At 32.5% G+C, this 19,737-nt stretch overlaps 2 protein-coding genes across 2 annotated transcripts in view; one reads left to right on the top strand and one right to left on the bottom strand.

The window, feature by feature from the left end:
- The window catches only part of LOC126884494 (uncharacterized), a 58,100-nt gene extending 53,127 nt beyond the window's left edge, over nt 1–4,973 (bottom strand). Inside the window, exon 1 of the mRNA XM_050650431.1 lies at nt 4,824–4,973. Coding sequence (XP_050506388.1) covers nt 4,824–4,838 — 15 coding nt within the window. The 5' untranslated portion in view covers nt 4,839–4,973. The remainder of the gene's footprint in view (nt 1–4,823) is intronic.
- The window catches only part of LOC114336692 (MOB kinase activator-like 2), a 392,967-nt gene that overhangs the window by 241,740 nt on the left and 131,490 nt on the right, over nt 1–19,737 (top strand). The window lies entirely within an intron of this gene.

The raw sequence follows: 19,737 nt of genomic DNA, 5'->3' as shown, positions 1-19,737 counted from the left end.
TGCCATTTTTTAGTATTACATACTCATCACTTTTTCTTCTGGTTTCGCATATACCCAGGATATCCCATTTTATATCCTTTAGCTCATTTTCTATTTCTGGAAATCTATTGTCGTCCGTCAAAGTTCGAATATTGTAAGAACATAGCCAAATTGTCATCTTGTGGAAGCCGGGTCCTGCCCAGGGATTCTTGGCACCCCCTCTTCCGTCTGTTGTTTGATCGCTGCCTTGATCAAGACTTTGGGAAGTGCTGGGGACTGGGGGCCTTTTCTTTTTGTGCTATCCATTGACTTGAAGGTTTGGACCGTTATCTCCTCACGCTGGTCCAGTGCGGGTTGAGGAGGGAAGGATTTGGGTAGGTTTGGGTTGGTGGGTAGGATATAGGGACTAGGATCCGCTTCTCTCCCGGAAGAGGATTGGGAGAAAAAGCCGAGCTCGCGTACGCAAGGGCAGGGGCGCATCCCTGAAGCAGACTTGTCTTTACTGGGATCGTAAAGAGAGTCTACCCGCTACCCCATCTTGCTACTACGCGTCAAATCGCTAAGCAATCGTACACTATACGCTATGAGCTCGTAGGTAGAGGGGATAATTAAAACTTCGCAAGCGCCAGTATTGACAAGTCTGTAAGCTTTTACTGGAAATTTGACATAAATGTCAAAGTGATTAATTTAAAACATTGAAATTAAAAACATTAATAGGAAATAATATTAGTTGGTCAAAGCTGTGGTGTATATTTTTACCTTAAATATACTTACGTTTTAAATACTGAATTTAAGTTTTTTTAATACTTCGTAATATGTAATTATAAATTAATCTAAGCGCCATCTACACGACAATTGTGAAAGTATCCGAAGTAAGAAATTACTATTTTATTAATAGAACGATGATAATTGTGAAAGTATCGTAGTGAAATCGATTACAATTTAACTACGTTTTTTGCGTTGCAAACATTAAGCGATAACAATTAAATAATAAATTTAAAAATTACCGGTGAAAGTTGCATTAGTAATCCGCTAGGAGCGACACCAGCGAAGCTCAGAGCGTATACGCTCTGAGTTTCTCTGGTGTCGCTCCTAGCGGAATAGTAATGCAACTTTCACCAGTAATTTTTAAATTTATTATTTAATTGTTATCGCTTAATATTTACAACGCAAAAAAGTAATTAAATTGTAATCGATTTTTTTTAAGATTTTGCTTATCATTTTGACGTTCTATTGATGAAATATTAATTTCTTACTTCGGATACTTTCACAATTATCGTGTAGATGGCGCTAAGATTAATAGATTAATTTATAATTACATATTACGGAACATTAAAAAAACTTAAATTCAGTATTTAAAACGTAAGTATAGTTAAGGTAAAAATATATACCACAGCTTTGACCAACTAATATTTTTTATAATTAATGTTTTTATTTTTAAATTTAAAATAATCACTTAGACATTTATGTCAAATTTCCAGTAAACGTTTACAGACTTGTCACTACTGGCGCTCGCGAATTTTTAAATATCCCCTCTACGTACGAGCTCACAGCGTATACCGTCGCATTCGAGCCTTTGGACTGGTTTTATTCGGCTCCGGACTATAGGGCTTTTCATCGATCATATATATTAATATTATACACAGATTATACAACATATGACAGAAGCTCGAAACAAATGACTGTAAATAAAAAGCCCTAATTGCTTCCTTTGAACTGTGGACCACTGTCATCAACGTTTGAATTGGTGCAGAGAACGTCAGCATTGGGTGGCAGAACGGCATAATGTAGCATGTAGCATTCAGCGATGAATCGCGATTTTGTTTAGGAATGCACGATGGTCGTAGGTTGGTAAGACGCCACCGTGGAGAGTGACGAGATATCAGGTTTGCTGTTGAACGGCATATCATGGTTTGTGAGGATATTGCCTATGGCACGTATGGTAGCCGATCATCACTTTTCGAAGCAGTATGAAAGCTGCGCGTTATGTTGATGACATATTCGTTGCTCATCGAACTATTGACTGTCTCCAAGAAGCTGGCGTTAATGTTTTGCCGTGGCCACTCCCTTCACCGGATTTAATATTCTTCATTATATTCATATTATTAAATAAAAATGTATACCATTTTTATTCAGTTGCATTCTGACTGACATTCATATTGTTCTTCAATATATTTCATAATCCATGAAGTTCAAGTTGCTTGGAACGAGTTGCCGCAAGCAGACACCGATCATCTCATTTTGTCAATGCCTAGACGTGTACAGGAGTGTATTCAGCTACGGGGTCGCCAAACATATTCCTATTTTTTTTTATTACCTACATGTTAATTTGTGATGTACATCTACCATGTTACCAAAAATTTAAGTTAAAGAAATTATTCGTTTAGGGTGTCACACTTCTATTGTCACGGAGTATATAAGATGTTATGATGTGAACATGAAAACCTCGCATGTCTATACAATAGATAGACCAGAACTTACAATAAAATTAATTAAAAACCTATTAAATGTGACACGAAGAAATTACCAAGAGGATTACCTATGAGGTGATTAGGCGAGCGGTTTACCCCTAAAAAGACTATTTTTTTTGTATTTCTACCGCACTAAACATTAAAGCTCAAAAAATTTTTGTTAAATTTTTTCAATGCCGGAAATTGAGATTAACAAATAACTTACCAAAAAAAAAACAATTTCCCGAAACGGTTTGAATAAAACTTTTTTAGGCGAATTTCATCGAAATAAATACTTTTTTCTCTTGGTAACTTTTTTGAAAAATGCCTTATTTTCGAGTTACTTGCAAATTTTTGTTGAAAAAATGCCTTTTAGTGACTTTTGGATTTTTTTTTAAATCCTTAATGAATTGTACAAAAACTTTTAGGTATAATCTATAAACCTTAAAGTGCAGGTAAGTATATTTTGTCAAGGATCAATAGTTTCTCTCTCGCTGAAATCTTTGTTTAAATTTAAAACTATATTTTTAGCAAGATAGAAACAACTTATCCTTCCCAAAATATTCTTACTTGTACTTAAAGGTTTAAAGATTATAAAGCTTACATAATAATATAAAGATTACAATTCATTTAGTATCTTTTTAGAAAAACAATTGCAAAATAACCAAAAAATTGCAAATAACTCGAAAAGGAAACATTTTTCGAAAAATTACCAAGAAAAAAAATAGCCCAGTAAATGAACGTTTGGGAGTGTAATTTTCAGGGTCAACTCCAAACCCAGTAAAAGCAAAGTTGTAGCTCATGAAAAATACGTTCTTATTCGTTAAATTCCAAATTGAATATTTCAACGTGAAATAAGCAAAAAATAAGCAATTTTTGTAAATTGTTTAAAAAAGCTTTATTTTTTATATAGGTAAAACTCTACGAGTTACGCTCAAAATAAAGTTTACCTTTTTTTTCGGTAAAAAAAGATCAAGAAAATCTCTCTCTATTTAACACCCTAAATAAAATTAATCGTTACCGCTTTACCATTTACTTTATATGTATGTGTATTGCTTATACGATCTGTAATTTGACCGGTTCGAAGTGCTTATTTAAAAAAAAATTGGTTTTATAGTAAAAATGCTCTTTTTTCAAAATAAATTAACAAGTATTAGTGATACGAAAAAACTGCAAGAATAAAAAAGTGTAGGATTTGCTTTTATAAATATGCTAGTTTTATTTTGTTTTTCTTTAAGTCAAAATTTGGTTAAGATATGGCTGTTCAAAGTTTGCATACACTCGTGATTAGTGACTCGTTCGAGCCTTTTCAACTATAACCCTTTCAAAAATAAGCACTCTAAACCGATGAAACTTAGAGATCGTATAAAAAAACATAAGTAAAGCTAATTGTTTGTAACAACTAATTTTATTTGGGGTGCGAAACGGTTTTCACGATTTTTTTTACCAAAAAAAAGGGGCAAATTTATTTTAGGTCTAACTTTGCTTAGTATTGATGCTAGAAACTTTTATATAAAATAAAAATAAAGCTTTTTTTTAAACACTTAATGGGGTTTTTTCCCAAAAAGTGTTTAATTTTTTTGTTAGTTATTTCACGTTGAAATATTCGATGTGGAATTTGCCGAATAAAAAGGTATGTTTCATGAGCTACGACTTCGTTTTTGCTGGGTCTGTAGACTTCACGGATACACAATGTTTTTCGTTTTTTTCTGTTCTATATTTTTGCTTAGAATACTTTTTTCGATAAAATAGTTTTTGAGATATTTGCGAAAAACCGCCTGAAAATCTTTTTTTTTTTTGTCGAAAAATAAACATTTTCAATCGCAAATAACAACTCGAAAAGTGTTGACTTAAAAAAACTCTATCGAACGAAAGTTACTTAGAATTAGTCAATTTATCCATTTCCGGATTATTTTAAACGCGCGTTTTTCACCCCCGAAAAGGGTTAACTGTCACCCCCAAGTAGAAGCACCCAACGGCACAAGTTCAACTTTGAAGCGGAGGGTAAGGTAAGTAGAACCAAAAGCCAAATTTTCATGCAATTCGGAGTTGACCCTAAAAATTACACGGTATCGCCTTATTTCCCGTTCATTTACCGGACTAAAAGTATTTATTTCGATGGGAGTCGCTCAAAAAATTTTATTCGCAGCGATTCGGGAAATTGTTTTTTTTGCTTTTGAACAATTTCCGGACCACAAAATTGTTTGGTGTGGTGGAAATGCATAAAAGAATTATTCGGATTATGCTCTGCTTATGGGGATAACCGCTAGCCAATAATGCTAAACATGAACACCGCAAAAATTAAGACTAAACGATATTACATTCTACCACAAGATTAAGACTTGCTCTTGTATTAGATCTCCATATATTTGAATTCATATGATTTTAACTTACCAAGTACAGCATCATTTTATTCTCAAACTATTCACAATAAATAGACAAAGTAAAACCGATATAAAAGAAAAAGAAGCGACTGAGAACTATCCTTCCTTGGTGGTGTTTTTATATTGTCCGACAAAGCCGTTGCATTGATCTCGATCTCGATTCATTGGGCAATGATACTTAATGGTCTTCAGCAGGCCGTCATGCATTCCCATAAACTACAAGCATTCGTTGAAACCTAATAAATTCCACCACATATATATGACTTATAATCTTTTTTTAAAAGAGCATAATTGCTTGAAATATAATAAACAATGGAAACTAAGAACAAATGATGCTAGAACCGGAAACACTAGAAATTACCACAAATGAAGATGTTAATATAAGTACACAAGAAGTTCGGAAAAAACTTGAAAAGCTGAAGAACAGAAAAGCTGCAGGTAAGAATGGAATATCAAACGAATTACTGAAATATTAAGGAGCAGCAATGACAGAACAATTAACAAAATCATAAAACAGAATAAAATACCGGAAGAATGGAGAACGAGCGAAATAATTCTACTATTCAAAAAGGGAGATAAAAAGCAGCCAGAAAACTACAGAGGTATCAACTTGTTAAATATCATATATAATGGATTTCTACAGCTGTCGCCGCCTCTCCATACCCAGCTTCCAATTTTGTCTATCGTAACACATATCTTCATCTAACTGCCTCGAATCCATTGCCTCCTGAATAGTGTCCCTCCAGCTTTTCCGTGGTCGTCCTCTTCTTCTTCTCTCCGGTGGGACCCACTCTAATATTTTTCTCCACCAGCGAGTCTCATTCATTCTTTAAACGTGACCGAACCATGTCAGCTGTCTCTTTTCAATATCGTCTATTATAGTTTTTTCCACCTTAATACGTTCTCTAATTGTTTCTTTTCTTACATGTTCCAATCTCGAAACCTGACAACTTCTCTTTAAAACGTCCATTTCTGTACTAAGTAGCTTCTTTTTATTTCTTGCACTTATGTCCCAAACTTCTGCACCATAGATTGTAGCGCTCTTCATTCTTCATTATACTTTCATATATTCTTCTCTTAGCTTCCTTTCTGATGTCTTTATCCCATAAGATTGAATTGAGGGATCTAGTGATGCTTCTACCTTTATTGACACTGTGTTGTATTTCGTCTTCACTATTTCCTCGTTTGTTAAATATACCTCCCAGATATTTGCATTATTTCACACCAACAATATGTCCTTGCTCCAATGGTAGGTTTTCAATGTCTTCGTTTCCCACTATGAAGTATTCTGACTTATCCATATTTATTACTAATCCTGACTGTTGGTAATGTTCATCTCGCAGCTATGTATTTCGTTTTCTCCCAGTCTTGTGTAATTTTTGAGCACATTGGTTATACGTTTAATCTTTGCTTCTCTAGGCAGATCTATTATTATGCTATCATCATCTATAAGGAAATTTTCATTCTCATCTATATTTTACTAATTCAGTAGTTCACTGGAATGTCGCTTCCATATACCCATCACTGATTCTTTTTCACTCGTTAGTGTTCTATCTTTTTTTTTTCATGTATGGGGGAAGGTGGGGGAATTCTACGCACTTAGCAAAATCGTCTTTATTGTTGTTTATTAAATTATTAAAACTATTCAAATTAATATAGTCAACTGACGAAAGTTAATCCTAGATGTAAATAAGACACACAGATTCAAACGGTAAATACACATTCTAAAATTATCAATTAAATTTTTTTGGTTGATGCGGAAAATTACCCATCTATGTGTGTAATTTTACGCAGTGTATCGGGCAAATTTACGCAAATTATAAAAATTATATAGTATGATTTTTTTATTTCAAAACATTTTATAATTGAAACTGAGTAATTATTCAACACATATGCCATAATATATAGTCCTTCGAACTTTCTCTCGCAGTGCAAGGGACATGGGCCCAACCTAAACAAGATGCACAAATCTCTGTCCTTCCCGAATTCTCCACAAATCAGGCAGATGTCCTCGGGGCTAGTCTGATCCACATCATCTAGTAATCTAGTTCATCATCATCACATATATCTTTCTCGTCATATTCCGATTCCTCAGTTTCATTTTCTAGAAATTTAATCTTGTGTGCGTAATATTACCCCATACAACAGTAACTACGTACTTAAATGTTATAAAATATTAGAAAGCCTATTATTCTAATGAACATACAATTAACAAACAAATTCCCAGTAAGGATCATGTTTCCATCTGATAAGATAAAAACAAGAGTAGGTGAGAGTGGGTACAATTGTCAAATTTTTTACTTGTAATATTTTATTGAAAAATGGGTTCCATATAAGTGGGATATAAAAATAGGGGAATATAGCTTGAACATTTAACTTCAATGTCCAATTTTATTTTGTAAGTCTTATTGATTAGGTAACTAGAAAAATGCATCATTTTAACTTAACAAGTGTTACATCTGTACCCATTTGAGGGACAATTGTAACACATAAATGGGACAAATTATGTAACAATGTCAAGATCATCGAATTTTATCTAACCTATTCCCAAAATAAGTATTTATAAACAGGTGTCTTGTAAACGAATAAACAATTAAATATTACATAAAGACCTACTTACTACTACTTGAAATGAACATATAAATCAAAATTGTATTCCAAAACACACAAACATTATATATAATATACTACATATGTATTTCACATACATAGTGATACACATACATACATATATCACATACATAATGAAACATACATAATATAATGCGTATGTATATAAATACTGGTATGGGTAATACACGTTACAATGTTACAAATGTACCAGTTGCTAGTGTTACAATTGTACCACAACGACATGCCAATGGTTTAGCAGAATTTTATAACACATCACGAAATCTAATCTCAATTTAATAAATATATTGATAAATGTATAATATAAGTCAATTCTTATGCCACTCTTTCTAAAAAATAACTCTAAAACTAGAACGATTATCAGTAGTAATTGCACAAGAGCTCTAAAATTATTGAATTTTTCCCGAGTGACACTTTGACAGTTTTAATTGTGTCAAATAATTATGTCAAAGTGTCACGAGGGCAGAAACTCTATATTAATTTTAGAGATCGAGTGCAATTTTTTGCGATTATTTCATGAATAAAAATGTTCAAAACCAAAATTTTATTGCAATTTATTTATGTAAGTACAAATTAGTACAATTAAGCACACAGTTATAAACACAGGTATAAATATTTTACGGTTAAAAGTCATCACTTTTATAATTTTTAAAACATTAATTGTCATTAATGTCACTGAATGTATTTTTTCATAGCAACAAAGGGGATCTGACGTAATATACTTGACGACGGGAAATTATCAAAAATTATCAATTTAATTTAGATTTATGTAGCTTTCTATTGGTCAGAATCTCCTATGAATGAAATAATCCAAAAAAATACAAAATTTAATTAATCTTACTTGCCAGGCATAAAAACCAATATTTTCATCTAACAACTTAACTCCCTCACTTAACATCGCCAAACTACGGTCAACATTCCATCACTATACTTTCTCACATGCAGCGTTGCCAGCTTTAGTAGACCAGAAACAACATGTTTATGAGCAATGTTACATTTGTACCGCGTTACAATTATACCCGCTCTCCCCTACAAGAAAGATTAACGCTTACTTTGTTACACTTTGCACGGCTATTTCTTATAGGAATCTATGTATTATTATTAAAGTCTCCATAACAACCGAAATTCGTAAGCACGTGTAGCAATATCTCTGACTGACATCCAACTGATATGCTTTGTTAGACATTTGGACGTGCGCGCATGGCACCGGCTAAGACCGGTATATTTGAATCGGCTCTGCGTAAAATTACGCTTTCAGTTTTTTAAGTATTGATAAAATGACAATATTTTTTGTCTGAAATCTTTCATCTATTTCTTGCACTATTTTTTCGTTATATTCTCTTTTTTGTCGTCTACATACTCTTCTCATTAGGTATTATTCTTTGATCTTTGTAATTCTAGTACATACCTTAATTATTACTTGTTATAGTCTAAGATCCGAATAGGAGGTCTAAATGTACCCATCTGCTTGCCGGATGAAACATTTTTTTTATTAAATTTCATACAGATACAAACACGACTAGCATGGCTTGTCTATCAAAATCGTGTCATAGCTATCCTTAAGGGGGCCGTAGGGATTGAAATCAACATTTCAAGCACATTTGTGTGATTTTTTTTATAGTATGATAAAATTATTTTATTTTTAAATTAAATAAGCGTATTCAATGTAATTCAAAGAATACACAAGAAAATTGAAGGAAAGATATTGAAAGTAAGCCAACGGTGGCAAACTTTTAAAGACACCTCAAAAAAAATGGATTTTGCGGTGGACATCTGAACTTATCATTGGATCACGGTAAACAAAAAATTCAAAAAGATTTTATTAGCTTATATGTTTATCGAGATAACTCTGTCGAGTTTTTTAGTTATAACGATTTTTGACTTTTTGGTATCCCTCAGAAATCAAAACAACGAAACTCAGAAATCAAAACAACGAAATTTTTTGCACAAAAAAGGGGCGGGCGAAAATCAACTTATTTATTATTGTTAAACAAAAAATAAGCATAAAACAAAAAATATATCAACAGCGTTATCTCAAGGAATATCTAAAGAAAATATATACAAAATTCCAAGTGGGTCGGTCAAGCAGTTTTTGAGTTACAATGTCTACAGCCTTTAAAAAAGCAGTTTTGAGGAAAAAGCGTTTAAAGTATTATCAACTTTTATTTTCAATTTCTTTTTTGTCTATCAAATCGTAAAATGATGCACACCGGAATATCTTTTTGAATCGCGGAGTACTTTACTAAAGAAAATGAGAACATCTGTTGACTGTTTTTCATTACGTGCAAGCGTGCTGACGCGAACCTGCTGCAAAGCGAGTCGAAGATAGCGATATTCAACACTATCTCCCTACCTTCGACTCGTTTTGCAGCATCTTCGCGCTAGCTCGATTGAGCGTAGTGAGAAACGGTCAACAGCTGTTCTCATTTTCTTTCGTAAATTACCCCGCGATTCAAAATCATATTCCGGTATGGATCACTTTACGATTTGACAGACAAACAAAAATTGAAAATAAATGTTGACAATACTTTAAAAGCGTTTTTCTCAAAATTGCTTTTTTCAAGCCTGTAACATTGTAAATACCTGACCAACTCACCTGGAATTTTTTACATATTTTCCTTTAGACATTTCTTGAGGTAACACTGTCGAGATATTTTTTGTTTTGTGCTTATATTTTGTTTAACAATAATAAATATGTTGATTTTCACCCTTTTTTTCTGTAAAAAATTTCGTTCGTTTGATTTCTGAATGATACTAAAAAGTCAAAAATCATTAAACCTAAAAGAAACTTGACAGCGTTACCTCGAGAAACTAATAAGGTAATAAAATCTTTTTGAATTTTTTGTCTACCATGAACCAATGATAAATTATGATGTCCACCGCAAAATTCATTGTTCTTTAGAGGTGACTTTAAAAAATTTGCCACCGTTGGCTTATTTTTCAATATTTTTTCTTGAATTTTTTTTGAATATTCTTTGAATTATACTTAATATGCTTATTTAATTTAAAAATAAAATTATATATCTCTCATTAGAGAAGTACATTTGTATTTATGCAATGCATAGATACAAAATGTACTGCTCGAGTTTTAAAATAGATAATAAAATATCTAACAATAGCACAGGTAAAATACGTAAGCGTGAGCCACGTTCGTTATTCACTAGTAATGTCAACCCGCCTTAAAACATATTTTTTCCAATCGTGGACTTTAAAAAGAAACCTTAACGCAGGTGTACCTTTTAACCTTCCAAATACAAATATTCTCATTTGAAAGCTGTATAATTATTTAAACAATATTTGTTTAAACAAATTAAAAATGTTTGTTATAATAAATAAATAAATTTATTATAACAAAATTAAAGCAACTTTGACAGATAGTAATGCGTTAATTAGGTGGCCCTACTCGAGTTACTTGGGAAGAAAATTGCTCCATCAGAAGCCGAGAAAATATATATTTTTAACGTAGACCGATTTTGAACTTTAAGATTCTATTTTCTTTAACCTAATGTTTGCTATATAATAAGCCAAAAAATTGTTTATAGTTCTCTAAAACATTCCTAAGACCGCTTAAATAGTCGAATTTCAATTCGGTGAAGTAAGTTAGGCAGGTTTAGTGCCAATCAGTTACTCTGATGAATCGTAATTATTATGGTTATTATTGCGACTGTAAACTGTTAATTAACAACTTAATTGTTGCTAACAGCCTTACACCTAAAGGTAGAAAGGCTTAGGACTAAGTAAGTAAGTAAGTAATTGTTGCTAAACTATTTATTCAATTTCTATCGGCTTCTGGAAATATAATCTATACTAAAAAGGCTTTATGTCTCCAAGTTATTTAATTATTAATAAATAATTACTTACCTAAAATTTTAGTTGAAAATTAAAGATTTTGTTGGGAAAACCAACATTTTCCGAGAAATATTTTCGTCGAAGCAAATTGGGAAAAACATGTCCCTATGCAGAATGGGTGACTACGGTGAATTTTTATTTGGGTGTTTTTGATGTAAAGTTAAAATTTTCGTAGCTATAGACTATAGAGCAATAATTGAAAAAAAAAACACGATTTGCGAGCGACATTTTGTTTATAAAAGAATAGCACACTATCTGCGGACTTTGCATACCTATATTATTAATATACAAGTTGTCCCAAAAGTAGTGGAACGGTCGAATATTTCGCGAACTAAACATCGAATCGAAAAACTGAAAAATACGTGTTCAATTATTTTCAAAAATCTATCCAATGACACAAAACACCAACCCCCACTACACCCTCTGGAGGTGGGGTGGGGGGTAACTTTAAAATCTCAAATAGAAACCACCAGTTTTTCTTACAGATTTTAATTCGTTACGTAAAAGTAAGCAACTTTTATTCAAGACATTTTTTCGAACTGTGGATAGATGGCGCTATAATTGGGAAAAACCATTTATCCTGATAACATAGGTAAATTATAGAAACGGTCTTATATCTCACGAAATACACTTCCAAATGAGAAACTAAAAAACAGATTTTTAATATTTTTCGAAAACCTTTCGAGTAACACCAAACGTGATCCTCCAACCCACCCCCTGGAGGTGGGGTGGGGGGTAACTTTAAAATCTTAAATAGCAACCCCCACTTTTTATTACAGATTCGGATCCGTCATGAAAAATTAAGCAACATTTATTTGAAACATTTTTTAGAATTGTTAATAGATGGCGCTTTAATTGGAAAAATACGATTTATTAGCGCCATCTATCAGAAATTTTAAAAAATGTTTCGAATAAATTTTGCTTAATTTTATATGACGAATACGAATCTGCGATAAAAGTGGGGATTGCTATTAAGGATTTTAAAGTTACCCCCCACCCCACCTCCAGAGGGTGGGTTGGAGGGTCATGTTTGGTGTTATTCGATAGGTTTTCGAAAAAGATTAAAAATCTGTTTTTTGGCTTCTCATTTGGAAGTCTACGTCGTGAGATATTAGACCGTTTCTATAATTTTACCTATGGTATCAGGATAAATCGTTTTTCCCAATTATAGCGCCATCTATCCACAGTTCGAAAAAATGTCTTGAATAAAAGTTGCCTAATTTTACATAACGAATCCAAATTTGCAAGAAAAACGGGGGTTTCCATTTAAGATTTTAAAGTTACCCCCTACCCCACCTCCAGGGGGTGTAGAGGGAATTGGTGTTTGGTGTCATTGGATAGATTTTTGAAAATGATTAAAAACGTATTTTTCAGTTTTTCGATCCGATGTTTAGTTCGCGAAATATTCGACCGTTCCGCTACTTTTGGGACACCCTATATACAGGGTGAGGCAGATAAAGGGCCTGTTAGAAATATCTTGAGAACTAAAGGTAAGAGAATCATGAAAATTGGAATACAGGGGTTTTGAGGTATGAACTATTTAATGAAAATATTTTGGTCTCTTTGCTACTTCCGGTTATACCGGAAGTTGATTGTAACTTCGTTTTTTCAAATAGGACACCCTGTATATTTTTACATTTTTGGATTCTGCTCGATGTCTTCTTTTTTAAAATATGAGATTTTGTAATATTATACAGGGTAGTTTAAAAGATAATTACGGTTTTTTATAAATTTTATAGCAAACTTCACACCCTGTAGGATTGTACTGGTTTGATATCAAAAACCCAGTTAATGTTCAAGTGATTTTTGATATAGTCTATTATTATTAAAAATTATTAATATAACGAAATGTTTAATTTTAGTATACAGGGTTGGTCTAAACTCGGAATGAGTATTATCTGAGTTTTCTTAAATGGAACACCCTGTATTTTAGTATTGTAATGAAATAATATTTTATAGTACCTTTTTATTTCTTAAGCATTCCCTATACCTAACTGCTTTAATTTGAATGGTATTCGTAGTTCTTTAAGCCAAACATTAATTGCAACAAAAATTACGTGAAATTTTATTAGGTTTGCCGTGAAAATATTCAATCATAAATAATTTTTCGAAAATAAATACATATTAATCTCGACTGACCCTTAATTTATTAATACTGGTTGATATATCAAAATAACTACGCAGTTAAGATTGTTGGTGTGTTTAATATTAATAAAAACACACAATATTCTATCTAGTTGGCTATGACTTTGACACTAAATATGCTTAAACATTTGCTTTGCTTAAACATTCTACTATTTTTGAAGTTCCAGTTGCTTTGCTACCATTACTAATATGAATTTTTCTAATGAGGAACTGATTTAGATGTTTTTTTGTTTTAGGAGAACATAACAAATAAAAATGTGCTACTAGCAATAAGAATTTATGATCAGCAATTCCATGATAGATGACAACCAAAAAGAGAAACTTTTCAAAATTTACTAGAGCGGATTCGACGAACTGGAAGTTTAGATTACGAGAAATCTGATCGAACAAAAACTATTTTAAATGATTGAAATTAAAATGAATTAAATGTTAGTATTACTGAGAATCTGCATATTAGTATGAACGTTCTCGTAATCTAAGTATCCAGTACGTCGAAACTATTCTAGTAAACTTTGAAAAGTTTCTCTTCTTGGCTGTCATCTATCAGGGAGATGCAGATGATAAATTCTTATTGCTAGTAATACATTTTTGTTATACTCTCCTAAAACAAAAACTTTACTAATCAGTTCCCCATTACAAAAATTTATATTAGTAATGGTAACAAAGCAACTGGAACTATAAAAATAATATAATGTCTAATGTTTAATCAAGTTTAGTGTCAAAGCCATAGCCAACTGGGTAGAATATGGTTTGTTTTTATTTAAATGGTTTAATGGTATGGTTTAATTAATATTTTATGCACCAACATCTTAACAACGTAGGCATTTTGGTATCTTATCCAATATTAATAAATTAAGGGTCATTCTAGAATAACATGTACTTATTTTAAAAAAATTATTTATGATTGATTATTTTCACGGCAAACTTAATAAAATTTCACGTAATTTTTGTTGCAATTAATGTTTGGCTTAAGAGGAAACAGTAGCGATCAACAGGTAGCGAAAACGCGTTCCAAGATTGCGGCTGTAATTTTGAATATTTTTTCGAGATATTTGGCACACTTATTCGTAATATAATAAGGAATGGCGGTACAGAGCCCAATTTGAAAAATATATTAATATGTGGAAATTACTCTGTAATTATGTACAATATTAAAAAAACGGGCCTGTACCGCCATTAAGAAGAACAAAAAAATACACTTTCTTCAAATAAATTTTTTATCTGATGCCTAGATTTTGTGTCATTTTGGAACTACTAAAATTTTTTATTTCATTAGTAGTTCCAAAATGACACAAAATCTAGGCATCGGATAAAAAAGTTTATTTGAAGAAAATGTATTTTTTTTCTTCTTAATGGCGGTACAGCCTCGTTTTTTTAATATTGTATTTAATTACAGAGTAATTTCCACATATTAATATATTTTTCAAATTGGGCTCTGTACCGCCATTCTTTATTATATTACGAATACGTGTGCCAAATATCTCGAAAAAATATTCAAAATTACAGCCGCAATCTTGGAACGCGTTTTGGCTACTGTTGATCGCTACTGTATCACCTTAAAGAACTACGAATACCATACAAATTAAAGCAGTTAGGTATGGGGAATGCTTAAGAAATAAAAAAGTACTATAAAATATCATTTTATTACAATACTAAAATACAGGGTGTTCCATTTAAGAAAACTCAGATAATACTCATTCCGAGTTTCGATCAACCCTGTATACTAAAATTAAACATTTCGCTATATTAATAATTTTTTATAATAATAGACTATATTAAAAATCACTCGAACATAAATAAAGTTTTTGATATCAAATCAGGACAATTCTACAGGGTGTTAAGTTTGCTACAAAATTTATAAAAAACCGTAATTATCTTTTAAACTACCCTGTATAATATTACAAAACCTCATATTTTAAGAAAGAAGACATCGAGCAGAATCCAAAAATGTAAAAATATACAGGGTGTCCCATTTGAAAAAACGAAGTTACAATCAACTTCCGGTATAACCGGAAGTAGCAAAGAGACCAAAATATTTTCATTAAATATTTCATACCTCAAAACCCCTGTATTCCAATTTTCATGATTCTCTTACCTTTAGTTCTCAAGATATTTCTAATAGGCCCTTTATCTGCCTCACCCTATATAATAAAGGCGCATAGAATAAGTAGTAGAGTCACTGAAGGTTTTCATCTTCGATTTCGTTGAACCTTCATCGATTTTCATGAAAATTGGTGAGTAGTTAGAAGATACTTCAAGGAACAAAGGTGACATGATGCCAACTTGCGCTTTTACCCTGGGGGTGGAGGCCACCCCTTCTCGGGGGTAAATTTTTTTTTTATTAAAAATAATACCAGAAATCGATAGAGAGGAGCAACTTCTAAGCAAAATTTGTTATATAAAGTTATTAACATAAATCGATACTTTTTGATTTATTAAATATCAAAGATTTTATTTTTTCTTGAAAAAAATGCATGTTTTAAAGCTGTTTTTCACATATTACTCAAAAACTATAAGCTTTTGTAAAAAAGTTATTATTACCAAAATTAAAGATAATAAAAAATTGAATACCTTTCTCATTTAAAGAACTAGACTAATGTTATTTCAAAGTGAGTTATGGGTAATTGAATGTAAATTTTTTTCGACGAGTACTCAAATCTAAATATTCAAGCTTACATAACGAGAAAACGATGCAATTTATAGAATATACTTGTTTAACACTTCCCAAAGTACTTCGGAATACCTATCAAATGAGCTCCAGTAAAAGTAAACATCATCAAAATTAAGCAAGTTATGATGAAAATAAGAGAACCATTTCGATTTTTTTAGGAAAAAGTGAAAAATAAAACATGCGCCATTTCCACAAAAATTTAAATTTGTAGTAATCCTCACAAGAATTTCTTTAGGTTAACATAGTTAATGATTTTCACAATTTTGACTGGTTTAGAATGCATAATTTTGAAAAAAAAGATATAATTTAAAAAATCAGAGTTTTTAAAATTATCGTACTTTTCATTTTCTTTTGATAATAGCTCCAAAAATACTCAATATACGTAAAAAATGATAAATAACAAAATTTTATCTCTTTCTATTCGAAATATTTTACCTATTTTACTATTTCCATAGAGTAAAAAATAACCGAGATAGAAACGTTTAAAATTTAAATTTTGCTGCGAGAACCATGTAACCGGGACCATTTAACCTTTTATTTTTAAAAAAAGTAAGAGATTTAAAAGACTAAATTCGACGTTTTTTAATAGCTCTTGGAATCATATTTTAAACAATTGTTAGTTAAACCTGATATCTTAAAAATTAACGGAGTTATTTACAAAAAAGAATAACATTTTTTGGAAACATTTTTAAAAGATAAATTTTGAAACATTTTGGTGCATAAATTTTAATGCTATCAACTTGTTCGAGGGCTTATTTGATAGATATTTCTAAGAACTTTGACAAATGTTTTATAAGTTTATGTTATAAAATGCATCATTTTCCCGTTATTTTCGCTTGAATACTTAGATTTGGGTACTCGACGAAAGAAATATATATTCAATTACTTATAACTCACTTTTACTTAATATTGAAAAGTTTCTCTAGTAGGGAGTTTATTTGTTTTTTTATTAGCCTCAATTTTAGTAATAATAACTTTTTTGTAAAAACTTATAGTTTTTGAATTATTTATGAAAAATCGGTTAAAAACATGCATTTTTCTGACGAAAAATTAAAATCTTTGATATTTAATAATTCAAAAAGTTTTGATTTATTTTAATAACTTTATATAACAAATTTTGCTTATAATTTGTCCCTCCATCGAATTGTGGGGTTATTTTTAATAAAATAATTTTCACCTCGGAGGAGGGGTGGCATCCACCCCCAGGGTAAAAGCGCAAGTTAGCACCATGTCACCTTTGTTCCTTGAGATATCCTCTAACCACTCACCAATTTTCATGCAAATCGATGGAGGTTCAACGAAATCGGAGGTAATAGCTCATATCCACTTTCAGTGATTGCACTAAAGATGACTGGGAATGTCAAAGATTGGAAAAGCATAGAATGACCAGGATGATATTGAACAGGAGACCAGTAGGGAAAAAAAGGAAAGGAAGACCCCGTAAAAAATGGTTTGACAGCGTCCAAGCAGATTTACGAGAATTAAAAATAGATAACTGGAGAAACAAGGTATTAGACAGAAGAGAAATGAAAGGAGTGTGAAAACGGATCGAAACCGTATGAATTTGACTGAGTTAACGCGATAAATAACTCGTAAAAGAGCCGGTTAAGTGATTACAACGTGTGAAGAATATTGACTTTATTATCTTTAAGACACTAACATTAAACAGTAAAATATAAGATAAGTCCGTTACACTTGAACTGTCTAAAGTTTTTGATAAAACACTACACGACACTTTGAATAGATATGCACGATAAGATGGGATTGTTTCGCCCAAGCCGTGGTGTTTTGACGCGTATGCCTTTACGAACCTTTTCTTGAGCAACTGCTTGCCGACTGCCTGTAGGCGACTGGGATTTATCGTACGCTGATGATATGTGGATATATTGGTATAAAACTACCACGTTGCCACGTCATAAAAAGGCAAAAATAAAGGAATTAAGAGGGCATAAACATGGCCCCCGCCTTGGCAAACACTGCCAACAAATACCGCTAAACAACTGTTCAAATGTCTTAACTAACTTAGTCCGAAATAGGCAACGGACACACTTTGGCGAAGGAACGAGTAATAATACCATTGTCTGTCTTTATCTTAAAAATTCTTGCTACACCATCGTTGCCGCGAATCAGCTCAATCACGCGACCTAACTTCCACCTTAATGGAGGCAAATTGTCCTCTTTAATAAGCACTAACGCGTTTTCCGTCACTTCACCATGAGTAGTAGTCCACTTGGTACGCTTCTGTAGTTCGGAGATGTATTCCTTGTTCCAGCGTTCCCTGTGCTGGGAAAGCTGCTGGATATGTTGAAACTTCGAGAGACGATTAACTGGAATATGACGAAGATCTGGATCTGGATTGGTAGTGTGGTCTTCCGATGAGAAAATGTGCAGGAGTCAAGGGGGAGAGATCATTAGGATCACAGGATAAAGGATGAATAGGTCGGGAATTTATTATGGCCTCAATTTGCACAAGCAACGAATAAAATTCCTCGAACGTTAGGTGGGCATTTCCTAAGACTCTATGTAAATGATGCTTAACTGTTCTTACCCCGCTTTCCCACAAGCCGCCAAAATGAGGAGAATACGGAGGTATGAAAGACCACGAAATATCATCCTTTAGCAAGGAAGCAAGGATTCTCTTATCGCTGGAGTGTGCTGCTCTAAAAACTCTTTCAACGCTCTCAATTCCGAACTAGCTGCTATGAAATTGGTTCCATTATCGGAAACCATCTTTTGAGGCTTGCCCCTACGCGCAATAAATCTTTTAAAAGCCAACAGAAATTATTCCTTAGATAATTCGGTAACTAATTCTAAATGTATGACCTTCGTACAGAAACAAATGAACAAACACATATAACTCTTTATTAATCGGCAACCTCGACCCTTTCTATCGCGAATTAAGAAAGGTCCCGCATAATCCACACCGGTCACGATGAACGGTGGACCACCTGCTATGCGCGACGCAGGTAGATTTCCCATTATTGGCTGAATGGGCTTAGATTTCAAACGAAAACATTTCACACATTTATGCACTGAACGTCGTGCTAAATTTCTACCCGATATGGGCCAAAAGGTTTCTCTTACTGTAGAGAGCAAAAGTTGAGGACCCGCGTGCATTAAGTCCTTATGAAAATTATTAAATATTAAAACCGTAACTACATGATCTGCCCCTAAAATGATTGGGTGCTTTTTATCATACGCAAATTCCGAATGTTTTAAACGACCCCCTACTCTCAGAATGCCCTGACCATCAAGAAATGGAGACAAGTTTATGAGCTTACTGTTTTTCTCCAGAGACCTTTTCTGGCTCAAACGACCAATTTCGCTAGAGAACGTTTGTGCCTAGCATATTTTTAAAATTCCATTAAAAGCGGAATTTATTTCTTCTGCCGAAAGGGGATCGGAAGTCTTTTCTTTGCTTTTACAAAGGTGAATAAATCTGAACACATACGCGGCGGTTCGCTTCAATCGCAAAATATTGGAAAAGCGCTCAAACGAAAATACTTCCCCATTGTGTGTTGCGTCCAGCTTGTTGACAAAAACCTTTATGTTTTTTCGCTCTTCGCTTATTTCAGTAGGCGCAACTTGTAAATTTGGCCATTTATCAGATTCTTGCATGAGCCACTCG

Source organism: Diabrotica virgifera, chromosome 5, assembly GCF_917563875.1.
Source record: "Diabrotica virgifera virgifera chromosome 5, PGI_DIABVI_V3a".
NCBI lineage: Eukaryota > Metazoa > Arthropoda > Insecta > Coleoptera > Chrysomelidae > Diabrotica > Diabrotica virgifera.
Note: the sequence above shows the minus strand (reverse complement) of the source record. Positions and strands in the feature narration are given on the sequence as shown.